The sequence below is a fragment of the Anser cygnoides genome, chromosome 33, assembly GCF_040182565.1.
Source record: "Anser cygnoides isolate HZ-2024a breed goose chromosome 33, Taihu_goose_T2T_genome, whole genome shotgun sequence".
NCBI classification, from domain to species: Eukaryota; Metazoa; Chordata; class Aves; order Anseriformes; family Anatidae; genus Anser; species Anser cygnoides.
The window spans coordinates 2,911,984-2,938,920 of NC_089905.1; the positions used below are offsets into that span (position 1 = coordinate 2,911,984).

Sequence of the window (26,937 nt, forward strand, 5' to 3'; positions counted from 1 at the left end):
AAGATGGCGCCGCCCCCATCCCCCCCCGCCCCCCTTCACCCACTAAAGCACTGCAAGGGGACAGCAGCGTGGAGGGATTGGTTTTTATTTCAAAAGACAGTAATACAATTTCTCAATTTAGTATCAAAACACTTGATATGGTTCTTTTCTCCAGATTGGCCCCTAGAACTGCTACAACCAAGCAGCATGCTCGAACCACAAGCTACACACCGCGAGCTCGACATCTCCACACTCACGCCTCACAAAAACTACATCAACACTGCACAGCAAGATGGCTTGTACCTTATTAAGACATTAAGAGCACTCCTGGCCAGGAGAGGGAAGGCCTCGGCTTCCCCCCCCCAGGGTAGGCAGAACTTTTCAAAGAAAACAAGACTTTTGTACTTAAGCTGTTAAGTTTAACCCAGCGATGAGTGATAAAGCTTGGTGCATCAGCACTTAGTGAAGGCAAATTCAACCCCTGTGTAGCAATGTGTTAGCGGGGCCGTGGCTTCTCTAAGCCTACCGGGAAAGGAAGTGGCCAACACTGGGGGGAGGGAAGGGAAACAACCCCTGTGAAGGTTCAATTGTTCAGATAATAGGCTTGGCTTTAAAAAAAAAAAAGTCTGCTTTTGCTCAAGTTGCTTCTCCACAACAGAGTTACCTTAAAGCTGAAAACTGAACTGCTCTTTTGGCAAACAGCTCCTGGAGTGGAAGTTTTCCCAACAGGCCTCCATTCCTAGCCCTACTCTCCTAGTCAGCGGCCCACAGCCAGGAACCATCACACCCATCTTCCTCCCCTGCCAAAGCAGAGGGGCCCAGAGCTAACTAACAGAAGGTTAATATCAAAGTTTAAAGCCAAGAGCTTTTGAAGTGTTGCTCACCAGCCTCAGTTATTTGGAATGTTTACAATGGTTGCTACAAAAAAAGGTAGTTACAAAATGTATACATCTCAAACATGCTCCCCAAACATTATTGCATTGTTTATTTCCCTTAATAATGCTGTTTGAAGCTCTGCCCAACCTGATGACCTTTAACCCTGAGGTGAAATAGCAGATTTGTGTTTGGTCAAGTTGGCAACAGAAAGTAAACCCTGGTCCCCAAGGGTTAGAGGTCAGCAGCGGCTGGGCTGGCCCCCCATGGCATCGTGTGGCGGAGGCAGTGGCAGGGATCCATTACATTTCATTCAGGTCTAGCAGGGTCTGGTCCAGCATTCTTTGCGTGCAGAGATGCTCCTCTTTGGTGGATTTCAGTTTATCTGGCAAGAAGCAAGAGTTAAGAGTTACAAGTCAGCCTAAGACAACCGAGAAACCTTCGCCAAAGAAAGCTTGCACTAGCCCCTTCCCAGCACGCTGCCGTAGCGAGTTCTCAGACCGTGGGTGCCTGGCTGGCTGCAGCTAGAAGCTCTGAAGTTACCTGGCTCATTTGTAGCCCTCGTCTCTCGCGCTGCTGGTGCTCCAAATTGGCACGGTCAGGAGGTACTTTTAGCTAGTGCTCTAGGCAGTTTTTTGCATGCAGGTGCCTCAGATTGTAGCTAGCTTTCGCCAGGGCTTCAACACTTTCAGACAGCAGTCCCCAGTGGCCCAGCAAGCCACCCAAGAGCAACTCGAAGATTAAACACTTAGAAAATCAACCCCTGGAATTCCAATTGATTGTGCCCCCCTTCCCCCCAGCACAGGATAGTGATGCCAAGCTGGTCACCAAGACCGTAACTACCTAGCAGCAGGGAGCAGACAACCAAGGACAGTGGGGCAGAGGCTGTTTTCAGGGAACAGCAGGCAGTGAGCAAGTAGGAGCAAAGGTGCTACAACTCTGCCCAGAATTACAGGCAGCTCGCACAGTCGGTTCTCACATGTTCCTTAAGCCAGGAGAGCTCAGATCAGCAACTAGCACTCTAGGTAGGCTTTACTCCATAGGTGAGCCCACCCTGGCCACTGAAGAAATCCACACGCCGGGACACTGGATAGACAGGCTGTAGAAAGATGTCCTTTAGGCACAGGCAGTTTCTCAAAGCTGCTCCCCACCTCCCCGCTCCCAAGGGGACTGCCGAGGGGCTGCAGCAACCCAAGGTCAGAAAGAGCACGCTGCACACACAGCAAGAAGCATTCCTCCTAAGGCACTAGCAACTGCAGAGTTTAACGACTCCCTGCAGGCACTCAAGAGACAGCTTCATGTCATGGATACAGGGACTTGGTTTCAAAATGTCCCTGAGCTTTCCCAACCCATCCTGAGACTCCACAACTGCACTGGGATCAGGCCCTGGGCATAACTACTTCCCCCAAAGCCTTCTATCTAGGTCGGGACTCGGCTATATATGAAAGTACTACAGGTGTGCAGTGTCTTAGACCACAAGGTCAGTCATTTATTGTTAGAAGCCATCATTCCATGCAGCAGGAAATCCTATAGTCATTCAGCTAACAGTAGATTAAGCCATAGCACTTGACAGGTATCTTCTAGCAGACAAGCCTAACTTCACCCCACGCCTCTCTTGGTGGGTGCAGCAGTTCTGGTTCCATGGAGGAGCCAGGCGAGACCGCTCAAAGAACTGCCAAGTCTGAGGGTTTCTTCACCAATAATACAGATTACCTTTTATAAAAAGAGCTCTTAAATAAAATAAGTTAGAGGATGAATTCAACCGCCCCATTCAACAGCAGCAATTGCATAAAATTTGCAAGTCTGCCAGTCTTAAGAGTGATCAGATTTCACTGTGGTCCACAGCACTGGTGGTCGCAATAAGCTTGTTTAATGGCATTAGTGGGCCCCCTTCTCAGTCACACAGATCATGCAGCGTTAGCTTCAGCTCGTTAGAGAGCAGGCGGTTTTTCTCAAGCTGGCTGTACAGGCGCTCTGCAGCAGCAACAGGATTAGGGGAAACAAGAGGAAGAGAGAAAAAGAGAGAAAGGGAAGGTTAGTAGAGTACCAAGATGAGCACATCAAATAACCTGTCTCCATAGCACGTGCCTCTGAAGATCAAGTCTAGGCTATTACACAGATGAAGCTGGGAAGAACAAAGGTTTGTGTTACTCTAACTTGCTTTTCAGCTCAGAAGATCACAGTGGAAGCCAAGTGTGGGCAGAAATGGAAGTGCTGCCAAGGGCTTGCGAAGGCAAAGGAAGAGAAGAACACCAGAAGAGGAGCCTGCAGGCTCGGCTGCACCGTACCCAGGTAAGGAGAGAGACCTGGGATGTGCTTTAAGCCTGCGGAGTACCCTGCAGAAAGAAGTCCTACGGCAGCTGAACTAAGAAGCACCTTCCAGGGCGCGTCACACCACCCAGTAGTAGGCACAGCAGTAGGACTGAGGGTTTTAGGCAGCTGGACAGGGACACAGGCATCTAAGGACAGCAGAATTGAGAATGACAGCATCTTACCTAACCCAGAGGACACGACTTTGTGCCATGCTAACAACCCACCATGACTAAACAAGGACTGGAGACAGTATCTAAAGGAAAGGGAGTACTAGTCCGATCCTCTCCCAGCTCGGGTCACCTCTCAGCCACCGCCCTGCAGCCCACCAGCCACAACAGAGAACCTACTGAGCATCTGTTTTTGTCTGTCTCCACGGGCAGCATCCTCCCAGCCTGACAGTTCCCATTCCTGCATTTGGGGGAATTCCATGCAGTGAAAAATCCTTATACAGGGGCTTCCAGCCTGGTAGAAACAATCACCACAAACTGAAGCAATATGCACAGCGTGCTGCCGTTGCCTGAGGAGTTAGTATCTACAGCACGGCAACTCTTGCTGGCCTTAAGCTTCTTCTCAAATCCTTCTGGTACTACAAGGTTACAAGATTCTGGTACTACTACAAAGGTCTAAGATCCCCAGGAATCTATGGCACCCTCTGAAGGGGGTCTACACTGTTCTTCACTACTTTTGTCCAACGAATAATTGCTCTTGAGCGAGACCTGGCTACATTAGGTTCAGGACACTCAAGTGTTCACATGGAGCAGCCAAAGCACAGCCCCCTGCCCCAGAGACCTAGCTCAGTCCCTCCACCACGACAGCCACACACGAGAGGGAATTTCACCTTCACCCAGCTCCTCTCAGCCCTCAGCACCCGCCCTAGTGACACCTCGCTGCAGGACAGGAGCTGGTAACGCCGACTGTCCCTTCTTTAAAGCCACCAAGGAACAACCAGAGCAGCTGACAATTTCTGCCCCATTGCAATTTGACTACAAGCAGAGGGAAGTTGTGGTGCAGCAGACAAGTACACTCGGTGCCAGCCTACACCGGAGCCTGCCTTGCACGTGGGCTACTAGTGCTAGGGACCCTGCTCGGAGCAGGTAGGCTGGGCACCCTGATGGCAGCCTCCAGCCCCAGGTGACGTGGGCTGGTCCCGGGTCTCTGGAAGAGCAGAGGATGGGAGGGATCTGCCACCAACAGAAGTACGAGCAGCTCAAGGCTGGTGCAACAGCTCCCAGCCTCCAAGCAAGCATTCCTGCCTGCGGACAGGGACCTGACGATCCACCCACGAGGGAGCAGACTGACTGGGGTAATTAGCGTGACCTTCCCGAGACCTCGGGAATGGCTTCTCGACACGGAGCACTTGCTCAGGGCTGCTGGGGCTAGCTGCAGCGTCTGGCCTGCTCCCTTCCCCGCCCAGCCTGCAGGGCGGCCTTACAGGCCACGGGGAGCTCCGAGACCTGTGCCTCCTGGTCAGCTTATCTGAACTCACAGCTCCCCTGGGTTAACAGCTCGGCTCGTGGTAACCAGCCTGCACAAGCCTAGCAATCCAGTCAGACCAGAAGCCTCACAAAACCTCCCAGGGCAGACGTTGCATCACCCACCACCCATCCAGCCAGCGTGGAGTTCCACCGGGACGAGCAGGGCAAGGGCCTGCCAAAGCCCAGCCCTCGAGAACGTCGCTTGCGACACCGCCGTGCAACGGGGGGCCACCCGCCCCGCTCGGCCCCGAGCCGACGAGACCACCCCGCGAGGAGAGAGGCCATTTCACAAGGGCAGGGAGCGCGATGCTGCCTCCCGCCTGGTAAGAGCCAACAGGAGAACGCTAGGCTGGAGGCCTCCCCTCGCCCAGACAGCTGTGAGATACCCCTGCCCCTCCCACAGGACGCAGCACCCCCCCCCAAAATTCAGCTGCAGGTTTGGTTACCGAGAGGATTCCTGCTTTGGGGGCACAGAGCTGTTACCCTGAAGAGCCAGAGCACCGTCTGCCAGCCCTTTCCAAGCTATTCTCTCGGGAATTCCTTGCAAGTGCTCCCTCCTTCCCTGCCCAGACCAGCAGAGAGGGGACAGCCCCGACGCAGAAGACAGAGTGAGAACAGGCTGGGGCAGCTCGGCACGTCCAGGCTGCGCTCGCTGCCAGTGCCACTTGTGCAGAGAGCGGAGTGCGCACAAACCTGAGGCTCAGGAAACCACGGGAGGTGTCCCATTTCACCAAAACTCGATTCCTGAAGGGCTCTTCGGGCACTGTGGCAGACAAACCGACCCAGGAGGGAAGAAGTATCGGACAAGCCACCGTAAGGCAGCACGGTTACGAGGCTGATCAGTGCTTACGGTACCCGAGCAACCAGCAGTGACGCGTGCCAGGTGCTTGCTGCCAGCCGCAGAGCTCCGTGTAGCGCTGCAGGCTCCCAGGAGGATCCTGCGACCCTCAGCCCCACGCAGGGAGCTGGAGCGCTGCTGTGCGTGGATGCCCTGGCCCTGCTGCCCTCAGCCCTGGGCTTCTCCTCCCTGAGGCAAGGAGCCATCCATCCCCCCCGCAGGCACAGCACCCACCCAGCCCTGCCCAGCTGGAAACCAGCCGGAGTTATGCAATATTTATTAGCTTTCACAACTTGCCAGCGACCTCAGTGACTATCGGGTGCGGCGACTTCCCGCTGCAAGCCCGCGTTTGGCAACCAGCGCCAGTGAATGCCAGAGCAGGCAGGTGAGGAACATTTTCCTGAAGCAGACAGCGTGAGGACCTCTGGCTACAAACCCCAGCAGCCTACCCGAACCTACAGAGCGTGCCGTGCACCGAGGCAGCGTTTGCAGGGCTGCGATGCACATCTGTGAGCCAATAAGACACCCAAAGGGGAAAATCTAGTGCGTTAATGAAGTCTGTGTATTCCACCAGCGCGGGCAAGGTTACACTGGTTTGAAGGCAACATCGCAACAGTTACTCTAAAGCAGCAAGTGGTCACTAGAAACCCATTTCTCAACAGCACCAGCCGTTCCATTCAGTTTGTACAAGAGTTGTTTTTCCTTAAAAAAGGTGACATCATGCTCAAGCAAGAGGCAAGAGAAATACAAAAGGAGCTTTATAGCTCTACACAAGATATGCAGATGAGAACAACATACTCCCAGCTACACCCAGACATTGAAAAGGGCAGCCCCTCAGAGCACGGCAGTGTCTGGCACATCGGGTCAAACAGAGGGAGCTTTGTTTAGGAGCAAGTGCAGCATAACTGGGGGCTGCTGCTGCTGTCAAGCTTCAGAGTCTGTACAGCACTCATTCCCAGGGATGCCCTGTGCACAGTAACTGGAAAAAGGTACTGGAATTCAGAGTGAGATGAGGAGAGCACGAGTGCAGGGTGCAGATGCAGAACAAGCCACCAAGCAGAGAGGCAAATCCAAAGTGGAGTTTGGAATCGCAAGACTTATCTGTGTGAAACAGAAGGAGACACTAGTTTTAAGAGAAACGTAAGTGTTTGTGCACGGCAAACTTTGCTCAGGGAGCTTTCAAACGCTAGCGTTAAGGCTCTTCTCTGCAGTGCAAGTACCTGGCCTCTCCTGGGTTAGTGGTAAGGACTGTGCAGAGCAGCTGTTAGCAGAACCCACCGCCAGTCTCAACAAGAAGCCAAGTAGCGAAGTTGCAGGAACACGCGGTCAGCTACTTCCACAGATCACTTCACGATCCAGCCCATCTCAAGCCTGTTAGGGCAATTCCTGAGGCATCTGCTTGAGCACTGCCCACAGCCTCTCCCAGGAAGGATCCCGAGACCGTGGCCCAGTGGCTCCAGCAGGCAACGAAGGCACATTAAGCCCTTCCCAGCGGGGCTGGGAATTGCACTGGAGTTCAGGTCCGAACTCTGCCAGGCCAGCACAGCACTTGGTGTTACACATGCAGCTCACAAGGCCCTGGAGTTAGAACACAGCATGCTGCGGGGAAGCCTCAATCCGAGGGGCAGAGATCTGTAGAAGTAACCTAGACAACACAGTGCCATTGATTCTCCGGCTATGAAAATCACAGCAAACCAAGCAAGCTCCGGCGGTCTAGCCTGCTGAAGCGAGAGGCAAACACCAGCCAGCTCATATTTACATGGAAGTCATGTCATTCAGGGCGTGGTCCAGTTCCTCACTAATTGCTTTGTACTTCAGTTTCTGGGCATAGAGCTCATCTAGAAGAGGTTTAGGAGGAGAACAAAAGGGAAACAATGAGGGAAGGCAGAGGAGTTCTTCCAACACCCTGGGGCAGGAAAAGCAGTGTGGGATTTGTGAACAGAAGAAAATGAAGTCAGATGTGGAGCCACCACGACTGCTGGACTCCGGTCACTCCTGAGCAACGGATGGGAGGTTTCAGACAGCCCGAGGGCAGCCTGACCAGCAAGGGCCCTGCAGGACTCCAAGCCAGCTCCGAGGGGAGCAGAGCCGAGAGCTCCAACCCCACCAGCTCGTGAGAAGAAGCTGCCGGCTAGCTTAGCAAGAACCATGGGCAGGAGGAGTACCAGGGAGGGCAACTCCACTTGGGGAGGCGATTGCAACACCTAAGGCAGGCACGGATCGATGGAAGCGCTTTGTTCTCACCTTCGGTTTCAATATAAAAACCTGTTTGGGAGAAGTCAGTTAAGTAATAGTCCTGAGCATCAGAGGGAATTCCCATTATGTGCGTACACAGCTCAGCAGGATACGCCGAGCAGACGGGCCACACCTGCGTTCTCCATCAGATAATGGAGCAGACTGGCAATCACCCACCTTCCCGTGGAGGAGGCAGCCTTGAAACTTGCACTGATGGACTCCTTTGGCATTGCACAGCGCTGGCACGGGCTCCTCCCAGCACTGGCTGCCTAGGCTGCGATACAGCTGGTAATGTTGTTAACTGCTTCGCGGAGCCCAGAGAACTTTGTCAGTTGTCATAAACTAGGTCACTTCCACAGCAAGGCCGGAGACTGGAGCCAACTCTCCCCCCATCAACGCGTTTCAGGGGCAGCACGCAGGGACTCGGAGCTTTTGCGGTTCTCCCGGATCATGAGGTGGCTCAGATTGCTGCTTGGCTGCAGTTCTGGAACAGCTCAGCTGACACCGCTGCTATTTCTAGATAAAACTCCTGAGTGACTCCAGACTGTAGGATGTGGGTTTGAATCTCCAAGACCTGGCACTGAACGACCGCTAAGGCACATGCTGTGGTTGGGGCAGGAGGCCTGTAAGAGCACTGGCGTGCCAGCGCAGCCGCTCTAGCCACAGCTATCTCTGGAAGAATCCAGCCACAGCCCCGGAGCTAAGGCAGGCATGTGGAGCCTTCTCCTTCCGTGGCTCGGGGAGAGTTAGGACTCTGCAACGGCAAGCCTCAGGAGTGCTCCTGGAGTTCCGTGAAACCAGGAGGAGGAGGGGAGCCCGGCCTCGGCCCAGGCCGACCACCGCACTGCACGGGTGGGAATTCTGGTGACTTTATCTTGAACCGATGCTGGGGAGTCTGAGTCTTCCCGGGGCTGGTTCATGACCCACTGACTGCAGTAACGCTGTCTGCAGATGGCCACGTGCATGGGATTCCACACACAGGTATGTAATCGCAACCAATTCCTGTGGAGTTCATGGTGTTTGTTTTTTTTTTTCCTACGCCACTCCTCAAATTGGGTTAAGCTGGAGCACAGGAATCCAGTTAGGCTCCCGAGGACACCACAACCAAGGCTAGCAGCCGCGCTATCTGTCCTATCAGTCAGACAAGGCAAGGTGCTCGGATCAAAAGCTCGAGGCCTGCCGCAGCACGGCCAGGGAATTGTTTCCAGCCGATGCACAGGGCACAGCCCCAGAACCTAAGAGGCACCAGCCTCACCCCAGAGGCTGAGCCAGGCTTTGCTCCCAGTACCAAGGAGCTCTCCTTCCCCAGCTCATCACCACAAAGTCTTTGGCTCCCCATCCCCAGCACGTACCTTCCAAATCATCGATGGTCTTCTCCAGCTTGGCCACAGACCGCTCGGCGAATTCAGCACGGGTCTCCGCCTGCCAGACAGGAGCGAGTCGGTCAGCAACAGCTTGGGGGTACAAGGGGCCACAGAAGCAACAGCCTGAGGGTGCTCCCACCGATCAGAGGCCATCCCGACGCGGTCACTCACCTCTTTGAGTTTATCAGTCAGGATCTTGATCTCTTCTTCGTATTTATCCTCTTTTTGAGAGTACTGTGGAAAAGGAGAGGTGTCAGCAACCAGCAGCAGCCCCATGCATCTCCCACTCCAGAGAGCCACGGCTACAAAAGGAGGCTTAAACTCCTCGCTGCAGTGCACGTGCCCACGGACTTCCAACTTATTCACACCCCTACCCTGCTCCAGGAGGACCGGGTCAGACAGCAAGTCCCACACCACGTACGTAACGCAGAAACTCGGGCACAGAAAAATTCTCATCCCAGCAGCATAAACATCTCGGCCGCTTGAGTCTGCCCCAAGGCAGGGAAGGGCCGGCGGGCTTCCCGCACTCCCAGCTCCTACAGGCAGCATCAGCCCTGCGCTGAGATCCGTTAGCTCTCCTTGCTGCTTAAGGCTGCAAAGTTCCACTATTTCCATCCCAGTGGGTGCTCCGCTGTCACACCCCCTTCTAGCAAAACAGAAATGTTTCTGGCCCTTTGAAAAGCAGCCCTACCTTCTCAGCCTGAGCCTCAAGAGACTTGAGATTGTTGGTGACATTCTTCAGCTCCTCCTCCAGCTCGGAACATTTACTGTGGGGTTTTGTAAAGAAAGAGGGGAGAAAAAAGGAAAAGAAGTGGGAGGGAAAGACAGGAGAGACGAGAAGTGAATCCATGTGCAGGGAGACCAGGGAGTTCTTTAGGAGACTGCCTGCGATCAGACTGGACGGGACCCTGCTTTGAAGCACTTCTGCAGAAAGCAAGCTCCCTTCCAAGGCCTCCAAGGTCATTTTTTAGATATGCCGCCAGCACACGCACAGGGCACCGGGCTGAGCGGCTGAGACGTGGACACAGACTCCTGCCAGCCCTGGCACCTTCACGTAGCAGCCGCACGTCTGGTTTGCTGTAAGGAGGGAAGCTGTTCTGGCGAACAGACGGACAGCTGCCGCCACTCAGACAGGAGTGCTCGTGGGCAGAGAGGACAGAACATTCCAGGAGAGAAAGACGCAATGAAGCGGAGGGAAGGAGCGTAGCAAGAAGACCACAAGAGTTCTGGTTTAATGGGTCGAGAAGGGAACGGTTAGTACCTTTTCTTCGGCAACAGACAGACACTTCAAGTTCTGGTCCATCACTCTGATCTGCTCCTGCAGCTCCCGGACACGACTGTTAGTGACGGTCGCATGATGGCACAAGCCAGGTGGGGGCAAGGGTCAAAAGGAGCACCGATAACACAATACCGCAGAGCAAAAAAGGGGGCAGGGGAAAAACACAAAGAAGTCATGGTCATGACATGCACGTCTGGGCAGGAAGCACAGTGCTACAGCTGCACGCATGCTAGCTTTGTTAGACAAGGCCCACGGTACAGAAAGGCCCTGACCAGCTCCTCGAGGACCTGCTCAAGCATCCAGACACGTGAAAGGAGCCCAAACCACACGGCCGGTGTCTCTGCTCCAAGCAGAAGTTGTTTAGCTTGCTGAGCAGCAGCGCTCACGTCTGCAGTGGTTACTGAAAATAACTCGAGGCCACAGAGCAGCCCCGGCCCCAGCTGTGCTCTTGGACATCCTGCGTGCTGCTTCATGGCAGGTCTCAGCCCTTTTAGGACAAGCACCATGCGCTCGTGTGCCCCGTAGCGGTGTGCAGGGAGCCAGTGACCAGACGTACGGAGCAGTGCTGGGGAAAAACCGAGCGGGGGAGGATTCTCTGACCTCGCCACCTAGGGAGCCGCTCCGTGCAAGGGGGCGGACCAGCTCCGCTGCGCAGCACACCGTGCTGATTGTGGCAGACACAAACTCACATCCCCGGTGGATCTGATCCTGCTCAGAGCAGGAGCACACTCCCAACTCTTTCATCTGCAGCTCTAAACCCACCCTGTACTTCAGGCCTTGTGTAACAAGGTTAGAAATGCTGTTAGTGTTAGTTCCCATGCGAAGGTAGACATGCCAGTCACACGTGAGCAGGTTACTCACGACTCTGCAAGCTCAGCTCTCTCCTCAGTGCGCTCCAGATCTCCTTCTATGATCACCAATTTCCGGGCAACCTGGGGGGGGGGAGAATCAGAGGTCACAGCAAGGAAGATTTTTGCACTGGTCGGTCGCGCGAGGCCCGGAAGGGAACGCCTGCAGGAGTTACTGCCGCTGCCAGAGTTCCTCTGGCTGGGGAAACGGCGTTGAAGCTCAGAGAGCCGGGATCTCCCCGCGCCACGTCTGCTGAGAAAAGCCCTGTCTGCAGGAAGAGGAGCCACCGCTCCCGGCCAGGGGCGGCTGCGCGAGAGCATCCGAGCCTCACCTCCTCGTACTTCCTGTCCGCCTCCTCCGCGATGTGCTTGGCTTCCTTGAGCTGGATCTCCTGCAGCTCCATTTTCTCCTCATCCTTCAGAGCTCTGTTTTCGATGACTTTCATGCCTCTGCCCCAAAAAAAAAAAAAAAAAGCGCAGCGAGGGGTGATGTATGGAACGGTCCCACACAAGCCAGCACAGCTCCGGGCGCAGAGGACAGCGCAGAAAGCAGGCGCTGCTGGGCTGGGGCAAACGCAGCAGCCTCGCCCGCTCAGAGCTAACTGCTCCTCGGAGCATTACTCCAGCAGCTCATTGGGCTCCTGGACCACGGGAAACGCTGCTGAGAACAAGTCAGGATGTCGCACGGACTCCGCACGGGCGAGCCAAGCACTTTCCAGGCCGAGAGGCAGCAGGAGCCAAGTCCTTATGGCAGGACGTCAGCTGGGTCAGGCTGCGCAGCGCAGCGGCCAACTGGAAGTGCTCTGATGGGACCGCTCCCCTCTAAATCACATTCCCAGGTCGGGAGCTCCCTGCCAGGGGGGAGGGCGCAGCAGGAAGAAGCCCCGAGCCCCAGCAGCGCCCTTCACCAACCCAGGGCTTCCCAGACCCCGCTTCCTTCTCCCCCGGAGGGGCGTTGCACAGCAGCAAGCAGCACTACTCGCCCTTAGCCTCAGGCTCTGCGATATTCCCGAGGGCAGCAGCACTGTTTGAGCGGCTCTGCATAAGCGGGCACCGGCTCCCACACCCTGCCTTGATGCGGCGGCCGCTTCCCACCCTCCAGGAAGCCCAGGAGGTGGCCGGCACCCGGCCCTCCGTCGGGAACACGCCTGGGACTCAGAGCGAGAGCAGCAGCAGCCCTTGCTCACCTTTCACTTTCATCTGCAGCCTTCTCCGCCTCCTCCAGCTTCTGCAGAGCCGTGGCAAGGCGCTCCTGGGCCCGGTCTAACTCCTCCTCTACCAGCTGGATGCGGCGATTCAGAGATGCCACTTCTGCCTCAGCCTGGGGGGAGCGGAAGGGGTGACTCAGCCCGCAGCAGGTTCAGCAGCCGGTGCGGGGCAGCCGAGCTCTGCCCGCAGGTCAGCGGCGGCGCGCAGGAAAGTGAACCGAAGCCGAGGGGCTTTGCCCAATTTTTTTTTACACCAAGGCCTGCACTCCCAGACGCCTGCAAGTTGAGCCTTGCAACATTTAGCACGGGTTTGGCTGCGCAGCAGTCCCCACGCAGGTTTCTCGCCTGTCAGCTCGAGCTGACGTGACAGCTGAAGCCATAAGCACTAAGTAGATGACTTACACTAATGTGTCTTCTCCGCAGCTGCTCTAATCCTGCCAGGCCATCAATCAGTCCCATTCATCCACCATCCCAGCGCCCTCTGACAGCTACTATTTAGCACCAAGTCGGTTTACGCGTGTGATCTGGACAGGAATGTTGCTCAGAACAAGCCCTCTCATCAGCGACCCGAGCTGATTAACAGTGCTCAGGGGTCTGCCCGGCGCTGGACCGGGCTCCGCAGCGGGCTCAGCCGATAGCCGCAGCGCCGGCAGCTCCGGGGGCTCAGACTGCGAGGAGCCAGCCGCGCTCCGTGATCCGCCCACAGCCCACAGCAAGAGCCAAAGCCTCCGGCAGCCCCGAGAGGCCGCTCCTCGGCCACCTCATTTCTGGAGTCGCGAGCTGCCGAGAACCCGCGGGCTCCGCGCAGCTGCCAGCAGTGTGACCACGGGAAGGAGCGAGGGTTTAACGAACCCGCGAGGTTGAAGGCATCGCGCGCCCCCAGCCAGGCCTGCTGCAGCTCCATCGCCACCAGCCACAAGGCGTCTGAGGCTCGGTCTGTGGCAAGCCCCGAGCGGACACCGAGAAGCCCTGGGGACACCGACACCTCGTCTCGGCCAGCCCAGAAGAAGCCGGCATCCCCTCCAGCAGGATTTCCACACTGCTGCAGAGGTGGAGAGCGCTGCGGCCATCTCAGGGCAGCACAGTGATCTGCCACAGAGGCCAGCGCGCAGGCACATGCCGGGCACGTATGAAATATCCCAGCCGCTTGCGACAAAGCCGCCTGCGAGGACGCGCTGCCTCGAAGCGAGCCCGCCGATGCCCAAGGAAGGAGGAGCAGCGCGATGAAAGAGGCCAGTGTTGGAACGGGGCCTGACACAAACCACGCTCGGGCCCGGGAGAGGCTGCCGAGCTCTTCCCCGCAGCCAGCGCAGGAACCCCGAGCTGCTTTCGGAGGGGCTGGGTGCCGGCGCCCTGCCCTTCCCTGCGGAAGCCCGCGGCACCGCGACGCTCAGAGAAGCCGGCAGGCTGCCGCAGGGGCGGCCGGGCCCCGCCGAGCAGCCAGCACGTTCCTCCGGAGGAGGAAGTGGTCTGCTCGAAGAGGAACGAAACGATACGTTGAGCAGAACTGGGAAGGAGGCTGCCTGGCACACACGCATTTTGCCTCCTAAAGAGGCAGCGAGCTGTCAGGCCGCTGAGCCTCCTCCTTCCCCCAGGGGACGGAGACACACCAGCCCTCTGCTTCCTGCCCTCCTGAACCTCGCCGCCCAGCCCTGGCTTCCTGCGGGCAGCAGGCAGCATGAAACCCACCCAAGAAAATCCCCTGCTGCCACGAACCGCCTCTGCCCTGCTCAGGGGGCTGCCAAGGGCCTGATCCTTCCTTCCCCGCACACGGCAGCGCCGCTTCCAGGCAGCCCCGCCGCCCACCGGCGCCTTCCCGTTCCTCCTTCCTCCGGGAAGGGAGCCCCGAGCCGGGGAGCCGCAGAGAGCCGGCGCGAGGCTCAGCGCCGCTTCCCGAGCCCGCGGAGATCGGAGCAGGGAAATCCCTCGGGAGCCGGGGGGCCAGGCCCCAGACCCTGCGGCGACTGCGAGGCCGGGAGCGCGGATTCGCTCCGGTGCGGCGAGGCTCGGGCAGGCCGGGTGGAAGCACGCGGGTTCCCATGACAACTCCGCCACTGCGGGAGAATTCCTTATGTGGCTGCAAAGAAAGAGCCCGGCCGCGGCCTGGGAGTGGCCCCCCCGTCTCCCCGCACAGCGCCGCTCCCGCACAGCGCCGCTCCGCCCGCACCTCGCCCCCAGCCCCGCTCCCGGGCGGCACCGAGCTGCTCCCCGGGGACGGCAGGATTGGGCCCTCGGGGCGGAAAAGCCGCAGTTTTGGGGCAGAACGGGCAGAATCGGCGCACGCGGCGCGGATGTGCGCGGCCACCCCGCCCCGGCCGCCTCCCGCGGTGCCCCCGGCGCTGCTCGGACCCCGCGGTACCGGGACACGACCGTGGGGGGGGGAGGGAGCCGCCCCGTGCCCCCCCCCGGCCCCGTTCGGTGCCCGGGAGCGCCCCGCCGAGCCCTGCCCCGCTCCCACGGCACCGCCGGGGCCGCCACAAGATGGCCGGGCCGCTCCCCCCCCGCACACCGGGAGCCCGCTCCGGCTCCCCCCGGGTCCCGGTACCGGGGAGGGGACCCCGCGGCTCCCCCCGCACCGGGGCCAAGCCCCCCCGCACCCCCCCCCCTCCAAGCGAGGCCGACGGCCGAACCCCACCGCCCCCCCCCAGCACCGGGAGCCCAACGGGAGCCCCGGGACAGCGGAGCACGGCACCGGTGGCGCTCCCGGTACCGAGCCCCCGAGGCCCGGCAGCACCGGGGGCACCGGGAGGGGGCTCCCACCGCCGCCCCCCACCCCGGGCCGGGCCGCGGGCAGCTCGCGGGGCCCGGCCCACGCCGCCTCCCCCCGGTGCGGTGCGGTGCGGTTCGGTTCGTTCCCGGTTCGGTGCCGGTCCCGGTGCCGGTACCTGCTCCCGGTTGCGGCGCTCGGCCTCCACCTCCCGCTGCAGGCGGTCCGCCCGCTCCTCCGCGTCGTCCGCCTGCTGCTGCAGCACCTGGATCTTGCGCTTCACCGCCTCGATCGTGGTGGCCCCCGCCATGGTCCCGGCCGCTGCCGCCGCGCCCGCCCCGCCCTGCGATACCGGAACCCGCCGCCCCGGCCCCGCCGACCGGCCGTGACGTCACTTCCGCCCCGCGCCCCCGCCGCCCCGGTCCGGATGCGGCACGCCCCGCCCCCCCCGCCCCCCCTCCCCCCCCCGGTGTTGCCGTGGCGACCGGGAGCAGCCACCGGGCGCGGCCCCGCCGGCACCGGGGGCACCGGGTGGGGGGGCATCGGGCACGGCCCCCCCCGGGACCGGGGGCACCACCGGGACTGGGATCTGCCCCAGCGGGACCGGGAGCACCGGGCATGGCCCCCTACGGGACCGGGACCGGCCCCACCGGGACCTGGGGCACCGGGACCGGGCATACCGGGGGTGTGGGCATCGGGCATCGCCCCCTGCGGGACCGGGAGCACCGGGACTGGGATCTGCCCCACCGGGACCGGGGGCACCGGGAGCACCGGGCATGGCCCCCTATGGGACCGGGACTGGCCCCACCGGGACCAGGACCTGCCGCACCGGGGGAACACCGGGACCGGGGGCACTGGGGGTGTGGGCATCAGGCATGGCCCCCACTGGGACCGGGGGCACCGGGAGCACCGGGCATGGCCCCCTACAGGACTGGGACCGGCCCCACCGGGACCGGGACCGACCCCACAGGGAGTGGGGGCACCGGGCACGGCCCCCACCGGGAGCCGGGGGCACTGGGAAAAGGGGCACCGGGACTGGGACCTGCCTCAATGGGAGCGGGGCACCGGGAGCAGGACCTGCCCCACCGGGAGCAGGAATGCCGGGGGCAGCCCCCAGGGTACCGGTGGCACCGGGTACAGCCCCCTACAGACCCGGGACGTGCCCCACGGGGTACCGGGGACACCAGGGACAGCCCACGGGGGACCAAGGCACCCACCCCCCCCCCCAAGGAGTGGGGCCACCGGGCACGGCCCCCTGCAGGACCAGGCCCTGTCCCAAGGGGAACCGGGGACACCGGGCCCTGCCATGCACGGTACCGGGGGCACCGGCAGGGCCCACACCGGCCTCGGTGCTCCGGGCCCTGCCCCGCAGCAGCCTGGGGACACCGGGGCCGGCCCCACACAGGACTGGGAACACGGGGCCTGTGCCCCCCAGCCCCTGCCCTGCCGCACACGGCCCCCACAGCCCCCGGTGTCCCACGGCTGAGCACCGGGGCGCTGAGCACCGGGGCCGGGCCGTCCCGCAGCCCCGCGGGCCTTATACGGGCACGGCCGGGCCAGCGGCTGCGCATTCCCGGGGGCTGAGCTCACCCCGCGGCCCCCCTCCCCGCCACGCTGCCGGTCACCGGCTTCCCGTCCTCGGTCCTCGGGGTCGCCCCGGGTGCCTGGCTCCGAACCCCCAACCGCTGCCAACGGGGCCGAGCGTCACCCCAAAAACGGGCCAAAAAAAAAACTTGTCCTGCTCCCTTCCGTGCCTTCTGTGCTGCTGCCTCGCTCCTGCCCCGCTGTGCGCCAAAATCCGGCGTTGCGACGGCGTCAGCCCGGGCTAAAACCCTCCGGTTTGGGGTTAGGGCACAAAATGCTCGATAAAAACACGGCCGGGCCCTGGGGCTGTGCTCGCAGCGAGGCTGTCGGGCAGACGGAGAGGGAAGGAGCACCGGAGGCTGCTGGGGCCGCGGGGCCGCCTCCGCCACCTCTTCCAAGTCCCAGGGGCACGTTTGGAGGGCTCGCGTGTGCCCTGCACACGTTTGGCCGGCCGAGCGCCTGGGCACGGCCCCCTGGGACGAGCTGGCGAGCGAAAGGGCCCGACCCTGCGCCCACGTGCGAGCGCTGCCTGCGGCTGGCAGCGTCCGCTCCCCGGGGAGCTCGGCACGGCCAGCGCTCGCGGCCGCAGTCCCCGCTCTGCTCCGACGGGCCTCAGGGCAGCCGGGACGGGGACGAACGGGATGCAAAGCGAGCAGGGACGTGGTCCTCAGTGCCGCAGTGATGGAGAGGGGCAGGAAAGCTTCAGGGAGAGGGTGCGAGGGTGTGGGAGGGCAGCGGAGGGAAGGTTGAAGGGTGCGAGGAGGGACAGGGCTCCCAGTGAGCGCAGGCAGCGCTGTGCCTGGTGTGCAGAGCCCCAGCTCAGCGCCTTCCCGAGCTGCGACAGCAAAGCCACGGGGCTGCTGAACCACCTGGGGGCTCGGGGAGGGCTCGGGGGTCCTGGTTATGATAACTGGAGCTGGGACAGCGCAGCAAAGCAAGCCCAGGCACCGGGGCTTGGGGTTCTTCCCGGTTGCGCTGCATGAGATCTGCATCTTCCCAGCGGGGAGCCCACGAGTGCTCGACCCCCCGGGTGCCGGAGGGTGCCAGCCCCTCTGGCCACCCGATCCCCGCAGGTGACAAACGGGGACATCGCGCCACGTGGCTGCCAGGAGAGCGGCCGGGCGGCGAAACCCTGCACCGCTCGCGCCATTGTTTTCCTGGAAAGGGCGGCCAACAATAGCAGGACTGTGCAGTTGTCGCGCTGCCCACGCGGCCCCCGCCTGCCCCCGGGGGGGACGAGCGGCTCCGTCCTTCTTTGGAGTTTGGCTCCTCCACCGGCAGCCGTGACTCAGAGCTCCGCGGGGCCGGGCACTGACCCCGCGCTCCAGGGGCCGCTCGCGGCCGCCAGCCCCTTGCCAGCTTCCTCCCAGCTCCCTGCGGCTCTGCCCCGGCCCCCTGCCCCGCTTCGGGGACCGTCCTCCGTCCCCAGGGCTGCGGGGAGGGCCAAGCTTTGCGGGGAGGCTGCCGTCAGAGCTCCCCGCTCTGCCCCCTGCCCCCCATACGTACGTCCGCCGCCTTCTTCTCCGCCAGCTCCAGCTTCTCCTGGGCGTCTTTCAGGGCCTCGGAGTACTTGTCCAGCTCGTCCTCCGTGCCCTTCAGCTTCTTCTGCATGGCGGCCAGCTCATCCTCCAGCTGGAAGGGCAGTGGCCGTCACCCCTTGCGGACACCCCCGGGACCCCCGCAGGGTACCAGCTCCCACCCCATGGGAGAGACTTCCCTCTCTCCTCCCAGACCAGCTCTGCCCCACGGGCTCCCTCCCGGCCCCACACCACCCAACACCACCCAAACTGGTGGGGGCTGAGCCGTGGGCAGCCCACGACGGGGCTGCCGTGAGCAGCGCTGCCCCACGGCATGCCCCTCACCTCTGCCCTGGGGTTTTTATCGCTCTGGGTTTGCCCGCAAAGCCCCAGCCTGGATGGCTCAGCTCTGCGGAGCATCTCTCGCACCCTGGGCCCCCTTCCCACGCTGTGATGGGTCCGGCAGGGCTCCGTGGTGCAGCTCGGGGACAGCCATCACCCACACCCCTCCCCGTGCTCCTGCCACCCGTCCTACCTGCTTGCTCCGCTCCTCCGCCTGCTTCTGCTCGGCCTCCGCCTGCTCCGCCCGATCCAGGGCGTTCTCCTTGTCCAGCTTCAGCATCTGCATCTTCTTCTTGATGGCCTCCATCGTTGGCGGGGCTCAGGGGGGCTGCAGCGGGCAGCGGGGCGGGCAGGGGGCAGGCGGGGTGGCACTGCTGCCCGCCGCCCCGCCGCCCGGTTTATCAGCGCGCCCCTGCCCGCTGGGTGCGGGGGCTTTGCCTTTCTTGGGCCGAGCCGCCTCCCCGCGCTCCCAAAAAGTCTCTGCTCGGGACCCATTGTCTGGCGTGGGGGGGTCCGGGCGGCCGCGGCCTTATTTGGGCTCCTGCAGGACAGCTGGGGCAGTTATAAAAAGCAGCGGCAGGTCTGCGAGCAGGGGGTCCCGCATTGTCCTGGCTGCCCGCCGCCCCCCCGTGCAAGGGGACACCCTGGCTGGTAGCACAGGGACACCGTGTCCCACCCCGCCGGGCACCCCCTGTGTGTGTGCTGGCACCGCTGGGGTGGGCAGGGGGGGCTTGGGGGCCCCGGTCCCCAGCCTGGCACCCTCTGGGGCTCGGTGGCACTGCTGGGCACACACAGAGTGGGTGCCACCGCTCCACGGCCCCCGCGACCTGCTGGGGACGCACCGACCCAGATCCTCGTGGCACCAGATGTGAAGCCCCCCCCCGTTTGCACCCAAGCGGGGGCTCAGACCATCCATGTCACCGGTGTCACCAGGCACCCCAGGCTGACATTTATCCGTGCCCGGGGGTGGTGTGGCAAAGGGCGAGCTCAGCCCGCTGCTATTTTAAGAGCAGGAGCTTAGCAGCAGCCCCCAGCCCAAATTGTTTGGCTCAGCGGGGAGCAGCGGGGGGAGCCGAGCCCCCCAGGAGCCCCCTGAGTCCCCGCTGGCCACGCTGGTGCTCAGCCGCGAGGCTGAAGATGCTGTTGGCATCCGGAGGAGCAATTTCCCCTGGCGCAGGGAGGAATTGGCAGGGAGCGAGCTCCTCGGCATTTCCCACGCTGCCGGGGGATTATCGGCCTCCTTGGAGCCAGCCCTGCGAGCCCGGCTGGGATCTCCCGCAGGGGACATCGGCTGCACCCGTCCGGGGACAGATCTGGGGGCTGAGCGGGGCAGGAGGGAGCCAGGGGGGGCTCAGTGCCCACAAAGGGTCCCGGTTGCTGCCGTGCCCCCTGGCTCCATCCGTCGGGAGCCGTAATTAGCCGCTGGCCCAAGGCAGTGGAGCCAGCAGTGGGCACGGGGCCACGCGCCTTCGCCCCGCGCTCGTCCCAGTGTGGGCAGGGGACAGGTGGCGAGTGCTGAGCCCGCGTGGGCGGCATCTTGGCGGGTCGGTGCTGGGCGGCCCTGGCGCTGTAAGAATATGTTTGATATTTAGTTGGTTTTCCAATAAAACAACCTAATATCAAACATATCAGACAGAGGCAGGGGCAGGCGGAGGCGGACGGGACCCGGGGCTCGGCTGCCTGAAAGAGAAAGAGAGAGGGCGAGGCGGAGCGGGGCCGTAACTCCTCGCCGTCTGCCTGGGCTGGACCTGGGGGCTCCGCACGTGCTGCGCCCTGGCCTCGGTGTCCACGGCTGTGGGCTCCTGCTCCATCGGCTCTGGGATCCTTGGGGATCTGGTGGCCAAGAAGAGGCAAAATGCAGCGGGGATGAAGCTGGAGCAGGGCGTCCCCTGACAGGGCACGGCACGGCACGGCACGGCACGGCACGGCAGGCAGCGCTGCTCACACCGTCCCTGCGCATCCGGGGCCGAGGGGTCGCCGCGTCCATCGCTGCCTTACCTGGGCCAGCTCGGGGGGCTCCTCGGCGGCTCTGGCGTGGGGGCCGCCTGGCCGCCGTTTATAACCGTGCTCAGCTGCAGCCGGCGGGGGGACGCGGCCGGCGAGCGCCCCGGCCCCACACACGTGGCCTCGTTCCCATTAATTACCACCCATCGATGTCCCCCTGCCCCCTCTGCGCAGCCCCGCGCCCTTGCCGTGGAGCGCGGCCGGTCGATACGGGTCGATGGCCCCGCGCCGCCTGCTCCTGCCCCCGGTCACACGCCGCCGTCATTAGCGGGGATGTCGATACCGGGGAGCCGTCCCCGTCCCGGCGGGCTCCCCGCTGCTGCGGGGCTGCGTGTGACCCTGCCCAAGGACAAGCCCTGGCCTGGCGCTGTGACACTGTGCCCCACGTCCCCTCCTGCTCCATCCTGTCCCCGTGCCTTTGGTTTGGGGGAGCCACCGAGGATGCACGGTGTGCAGGAGCACCCCTCCACGGGTGGCTTGAGGAGGCGGGCGCCTGTGTCCTCCTGCACCGTCCCTCGTGGGGATGTGGCCCCGCTGCCCTGGGTACGGCTGGGTGACAAAACAGGACCCCAGACCTGCTGTGGGACGGCACGCAGGGCGTCGTGGGGTGCCTGGCACCAGGGGACATGCAGCTCCCGGCCTAGGGAACAGAGCTGGGGGCTCTGCGGGGCCCAGAACTGCTGGGCAGGATGTGGGGCAGGACGTGGGGCGGCCGGAGCCCCAGTACCACGGGGGGACGGGGACACAGCCCCTGCCCAGGCTGCCTCTGACAGCCGGGAGGGTGGCGCTGGGGACGGCAGGGACACACGTGGAAGCAGCGCGGGGCCGGGACGCGGGGAGCTGCGTGCGGCAGCGGTGATGTGATGTGACCCGACAGACGAGCTAATGAAGGGCCGTTGGCGGGGGGGTGCCGGCCCGGCGGCCCCCAGCCCTGTCAATAAACTGAGCCAGGGCAGGCGCTGATGGGCCCTGGGGCCGGGAGACACCAAGGTCGGGCGCAGGCAGCGGGGACGAGGGGCAGGCGGGGGCTCAGGGGGTGCCCAGACGGTGAGCGGGGCCACGGAGCATCGCACCCCAGCCCCGTCCCCAGCACCGGGGGGATAGCGGCGTGCGGCTGGCACCGGGCACCGCAGCGGGAGCGGGACCTGACCACAGAGCACGAGGGGCTGCCGGTGCCACGTCCACATGTGGGACAGTCAGGGAGAAGCAGAGCAGGCGCGCGGTGGCCGTGCTGCCATCTCCTGGCACAGCCACGGCCAGGACCGCATGCCAGGATCTGGCACAGAGGGGCCGCAGGCGATGCTGCTGGATCCCAGCCGCAGGGATCGGGCCGCGCTGCCCCTTCCTTCTGCCCCATGGCTGCCCCCGAACCCAGCGGGCACAGCCCCATCTCGCTCAGCTCCTTTTATTCCCCGGTGCTGCCAGCCGGGCCGAGCCCGACGGGCCGTGCGCTCAGAGCCGCTCCACGTAGAAAGCCTTCCCGAGCTGCTGCAGCTCCCGCTGGTGCTGCCGGTGCTCGGCCTGGAGGAGCCGGTGCAGGGCGGCCCGTCGGACCTGCGGGGCGTCGGGGCCGGCGGTGAGCCACGCTCCTGCTGCCCGGCGTGCCGGCGAGGGGTCCTGAGCCCTCCGCTGCCGGGCAGGAGGGTGCCGGAGCGGGAGCACCCCGGGGACGAGGGGCAGGCGCCCCGGGCAGGGCACCTTGCCGAAAACGAGCAGACCTCACCGTGGTTCGCTCCTTGGAGGCCAGGCACAGCTCCACCGCGACGCTCCACCGCAGCGCCCCGAGGGACGTGGCCCAGGTCCGCTCCTGGTGCTGGGGGTGCTCCCCAGCCGCCTGCCCCCAGCTGCGGGGACGTGGGGTGACGGGATGGATGGGGCGATGGGACAGTGGGGCAGCACGGGGTCCCCGTCCTCCCTGCTGTGCCCCCCCCCCTCCTGCTGGGACCCCTTCCCCCCAGGGACCCCCTTTGCCGGCTCTACCTCCGCAGCCACTCCGCGTAGGCGCTCTCCTTCGCCAGGACCTGCAACCAACACATTTGGGGGGCTCGAACCCACCCGGGCTTTCCCCACGTGACGGGGGACGCAGGACCGTGACTGTCCCCACCTGCTCCCGCCGCAGGGACAGGGTCTGCCTGGTCGCCGCAGCCATGGCCGGTGCCGTGGGGACCCCACAACCGCCCCCTGCCCCAGCCGGGCCGTTACCAACGTCCCCCAGACCGGCGTCACCGTCACCAAGGCGGCAGCGCAGTGACAGCCCCGTGGTGACCGTTGGTTCCTTGGATCCCGCAGGGAAGGGCTCCTGGCAGCCAGAGGCCCGTGGCACGCATCCAGCTCGGGGTAACTGTTGTTTTATTAAACAGCAATTAAAAAGAGTGCAGAGGCCCGGGGAAGGGGCACAGCTCCTGCCCCACGCACTGCGGTGAGTGGCGAGCAGCGGGCGCTGCCGGCAGGACGCCGACATCAAGCCGGGGGCTGCGAGCTTCGGCCCCGAGCTGGGCTCCCCCCGCCGCCAGCAGCCCCTTCCCCTGGGCTCAGTGGCCGCTGGCATACGAGGCGCTGGTGAGAGCGGGAGGAACCCCCCGGCCGGGCAAACAGGCCGTTTGAAGCTGGTATTTGTCTGCCCGAGACGTCCCCGAAGGCTCAGCTGCAGGACGGAAACCGCAGCCCCAAGAGGCACCTCGCCCGCCGCGGGGAGGACTGCCCGCCAAACTATTTACACTCCGTCCAGGCCCCCTGGCGCACACCCGGCCGAGAGCAGCGACGGTGCCACGGGGAAAACGTTTCATGGGTCTTTGGAGAGGAGAGACGGCTCCGAAGCCTGATCTCAACACAGACAGGACGGAGAGCCAGCATCAGCCCCTGCTGGCCGCCACGGGGAAGAGGAGAGGTGGAAGAGAGCGCTGGATGGGGGGGGGGATGTCTTTTATAAATAAGCTAAAGCTAACCAGAGTTTATTCACAGGGCCGGGGCTCCGAGGCGCTGCCGGCCTCCAAGCCAGAACAACGCCCGCAGCGCGCCCAAGCCTGACGCAGGGGGGCCGCAGGGGCCGATCCCCGCCGGGTTTGGCGGGCAGGCACAGTGCTTTGAAACGGGCTCCCGGCGCGGGGTGAGCTCCACCAGCTGAAACGGAGCCTCCGCCGAGCTCTTGTATCCGACGTCGTGCAAGAGGGAGGCCCAAGAGCGCGGCCGCTTCCTCCCAGCGCCGCCTGCGCGCTGACCTGCGGCCAAAACTCGCCCAGGACACTAAGCTGCACCCAGCAAGGGGCTCTGCTCTCGGCAGGTCCCCGGAGCAGCGCTCCCCGCCCCGCTCACAGGGTGCTCTCCAGCGTGTTGTAGTTGTCCTTGAAGCTCTTCAGCTCCAGGAAGTGTTTGGCACGTTTGCTCTTCTGGCTGGAAGGCAGGTAGGTGACCTGGATGGTGGCGGGGTTGGAGACTTCGGGGGAGAGAGTGAGGTCCTTGGCTGCCGACTGGTGCTGCCGCTGGCTGCTGCCTCCCCGGGCCTTGGTCCTGCAGAGAGAGGCACCATCACGGCAGGGGAAGGATGTGGCCCCTCCCCACAGTCCCTGGCTCAAAGGTGCGAGCAGGAATGCGGATGCGACCTAGCAACGACCCCAAAATGCATCAAGAGACAGGCTGTAAAGAATAACCAAACCTGGAAGCACAGACTGGCGTGAACAGCCTGCTTCTCAGAGGCCGGCTTTCTGCCCCAAAGCCCATCTTTGCTCACAGGCCGCTGAGGCCCAAGAAGCCAACACCGTCCCCCAGCAGCCACACGCCGGACAGAAACACTCACATGTTTGCCAGCTCGTTCAGAGCATCCTGGTACTTCAGATATTCTGGTTTCCCAAAGACCTGGACGCAAACAGAAAAGACCCTGCAAAGCCTGCCCGAGGGAACTGCGCGATCCCAGCCCCGCCAGCCCAGCAGGCCGGGGGGCAGGAGCAGCCCCCGCGGGGCCCGGCGCTTACCCCAGTGCCGTAGCGGGCGCTCTCGTACCCGTCCAGCAAGGTGTCGATCAAGGCTTTGCGGATGCCTTTGAAGGAGGCGCTGGAATTCCTCAGCTCCAGCAGGTAGGCACAGAAGTTCTTCCCTATTAATGACTTTGGGTATTTGCCATCCGCATGAAATGGTATTTCTAGGAAACAAGAAGGCACGACACCACCGCCTGAAGGACGGGTCAAACGCTTGTGTTTACCCACAAAGTGGGACGAGCTCGTGGCTAACGAAGCTTCCCACCGCTTCCGCTGCCTCCATTTGCCGATTGCTTCCAACGTGGGAGCGGAGCCGGCCCTCAGGCACCCTGGGGGGATTTAGTGACTGCTGCTCCCCAAAGAGGGCCGTGCGTTACCACGGGACCGCTGCCCAACGCACGCCCCTATTTCCCACACGCACTCTCTCCCCTCTCTTTCCCTCCCACCGTGCTCTCGCTTACCAGATGTCCTAATTGCATCCAGCGCCTTCATCCTGTACAGGTAGTTATAGCAGCCTGGAAAGAGAAAACCCAAACTGAAAGCTCTGCACGACTCGGCAGCAAAAGGGAGGTGGGGAGAGCGGACGGGAGCAGGGCGCAGAGACACCGTCTCCGATCAGCCAGCCAAACGCGGGGTCGCGATGGCAGCACCGAGGAGAGGCCAGCGATGCAGCTCGGCCCCCGGGGAGCGACCGCCGCAGGCAGACAGAGCCTGCCGCGGCAGAACAAGGCTGGGTGGCGTCCCTGGTGTCCTCCAGCTCTCGTCCAGCGAGGGGGTACCTTGCGTCTCCAGCTGCAGAAGTCTGCTGTCGTCCTCAGCTAGCAGCCGGGGCTCGTACTTGATGTCTTGCACCCGTGACAGCCGAATGTCGATTTCTTCCTTTAAATCCTGCAGAGCAGAAAAAAAAAAACACACAAAGAATTTAGAGCACTCGCTTTTTCAGTAGGATTCTAAGGATGATTATAGGCAAATCCTGAGGGCTTTCTGGTGTAAAGCAGGGGGAAACCCATCCCTCAGCAGCTCCCGGCGATGCCGTTTCGGAGCAGACCCCGGCAGGGAGGCCCCCACCCCCGGGCACCAACCTTGGGCGCGTGCTGGCCAACAGGCACGTGGGGGCCGCGGCGGGACTTCATGGCGAAGCGCATGATCTGGCGTTTCACGAAGATGAACAGCAGCACGAAGACCTAGACCCCGCCGGGGGGACAGGCGGTCAGCGCACCCAGCTGCGCCCCCGGACACCCCACAACCAGCCCCACACCCTCCCCCAAACCCCAGCGGTCTCAGGACCCCGCTCAGCCCACCCAGAGCCCCACAGACACCCGGGACAGCCTCACAAGCACCCCCCTGCTGGCTGCAGAGGCCGCAGCTCACGTCCTCCCCCTACCCCACAGACGCTGCGGGGCCGGTGCTTTGCAGGACCCTACAGGCCCCCAGCCCAGCCCCACGAGGACCCCACGCCTGCTTCCCACAGACACCCCGGGACGTGTCCCACGGGAGCCCCACGCAGTACTGGGGCCCACCCCCACCAGGGACCGGGCGACAGGACCCATGGGGCCCCACACACCGGGTGACCGGCCCCACGGGGACCAGGGCCCACAGGGACCGGGTGACAGGACCCACGGGAATCCACAGGGACCGGGACCCACGCGGCCCCACGAACACCCGGTACCTGGCCCCATGGGACCCGGTGCATGGCCCCACAGACACTCAGTACCGGGCCCCACAGGGATCCCCAGACACCCGTGCCCAGCCCTACGGGGACCCCCAAACACCCCAGTGCCCAGCCCAAGGGGACCCCGGGACACTGGGTGCGGGCCCCACGGGGACCGAGCACCGGGACCTACGGGCCCCGCAGGCACCGGGTGACGGGACCCACGAACACCCGGTGCCCGGCCCCACGGGGATCCCCAGACACCGGACGCGGGCCCCACGGGGACTGGGACCTACGGGCCCCACCAACGCCGGGTGACAGGACCCACGGGACCCGGGGCCTACGCGGACCCACGAACACCCGGTACCGGGCCTCACAGGGATCCACGGGGACCCGGTGCCCGGCCTCACGGACACTCGGTGCCGGGCCCCACGGGGATCCCCAGACACCGGGCGCGGGCCCCGCGGGGACCGAGCACCGGGGCCTCCGGGCCCCGCCGCCACCCCGTGACGGGACCGACGGGCCCCACGCCCCCCCCACCCACCCCCCCCGGTGCCCGCCGCCCTCACCAGGCTGCCGTAGGCCATGACGAGCACCACGTTGACCCCCGAGAGCCAGTTGCTGCCGGCCCCCGCCATCCCCGGCCCGGCCCGCGGCCACACAACATGGCGCCCGCCGAAGCCTCCCCGCGCCCCCTCCACGTGACGCCGCCGCTCCTCCCGCACGTGACCCTGCGGGGAGAGGAGGGG

At 63.3% G+C, this 26,937-nt stretch overlaps 3 protein-coding genes across 27 annotated transcripts; all 3 read right to left on the bottom strand.

Annotated features, from left to right (window-relative positions):
• Positions 1-69: 69 nt before the first annotated feature.
• On the bottom strand, positions 70-18,935 carry TPM3 (tropomyosin 3). Of its 23 annotated transcripts, none has more exons than XR_010827129.1 (13): positions 18,756-18,935; positions 18,210-18,335; positions 12,392-12,525; positions 11,537-11,654; positions 11,218-11,288; positions 10,339-10,414; positions 9,249-9,311; positions 9,066-9,135; positions 7,238-7,316; positions 5,334-5,403; positions 2,922-2,977; positions 1,832-1,951; positions 70-1,237 (listed from the first exon to the last, which is right to left on the bottom strand). XR_010827129.1 is itself a non-coding variant. In XM_066986315.1 (12 exons), exons 1-11 carry the CDS (start codon positions 18,867-18,869, stop codon positions 1,874-1,876), a joined length of 999 nt encoding a protein of 332 aa, XP_066842416.1. In that variant the 5' UTR covers positions 18,870-18,934; the 3' UTR covers positions 70-1,237; positions 1,832-1,873. The 23 variants fall into 23 exon arrangements, 18 of the variants coding, with proteins under 18 accessions (XP_066842416.1, XP_066842402.1, XP_066842403.1 ...); XR_010827128.1 differs by lacking the exon at positions 10,339-10,414 and adding an exon at positions 9,769-9,844 and having other exon boundaries at positions 18,756-18,931; XR_010827130.1 differs by lacking the exons at positions 10,339-10,414; positions 18,210-18,335; positions 18,756-18,935 and adding exons at positions 9,769-9,844; positions 15,298-15,513.
• A 118-nt stretch (positions 18,936-19,053) lies between these two features.
• CFAP141 (cilia and flagella associated protein 141) lies at positions 19,054-23,114 on the bottom strand. Of its 3 annotated transcripts, none has more exons than XM_066986319.1 (4): positions 22,671-22,808; positions 22,547-22,587; positions 22,290-22,410; positions 19,054-22,120 (listed from the first exon to the last, which is right to left on the bottom strand). In XM_066986319.1, exon 4 carries the CDS (start codon positions 21,751-21,753, stop codon positions 20,815-20,817), a length of 939 nt encoding a protein of 312 aa, XP_066842420.1. In that variant the 5' UTR covers positions 21,754-22,120; positions 22,290-22,410; positions 22,547-22,587; positions 22,671-22,808; the 3' UTR covers positions 19,054-20,814. The 3 variants fall into 3 exon arrangements, with proteins under 3 accessions (XP_066842420.1, XP_047905130.2, XP_047905131.2); XM_048049173.2 differs by having other exon boundaries at positions 19,067-22,120; positions 22,285-22,410; positions 22,671-23,114; XM_048049174.2 differs by having other exon boundaries at positions 21,956-22,120; positions 22,671-23,114.
• C33H1orf43 (chromosome 33 C1orf43 homolog) lies at positions 22,899-26,914 on the bottom strand. Its single transcript, XM_066986318.1, has 7 exons — positions 26,758-26,914; positions 25,620-25,721; positions 25,317-25,425; positions 24,999-25,052; positions 24,535-24,701; positions 24,360-24,418; positions 22,899-24,073 (listed from the first exon to the last, which is right to left on the bottom strand). The coding sequence occupies exons 1-7, from the start codon at positions 26,824-26,826 to the stop codon at positions 23,875-23,877; spliced, it is 759 nt and encodes a 252-aa protein (XP_066842419.1). The 5' UTR covers positions 26,827-26,914; the 3' UTR covers positions 22,899-23,874.
• Between the last annotated feature and the right edge of the window lie 23 nt (positions 26,915-26,937).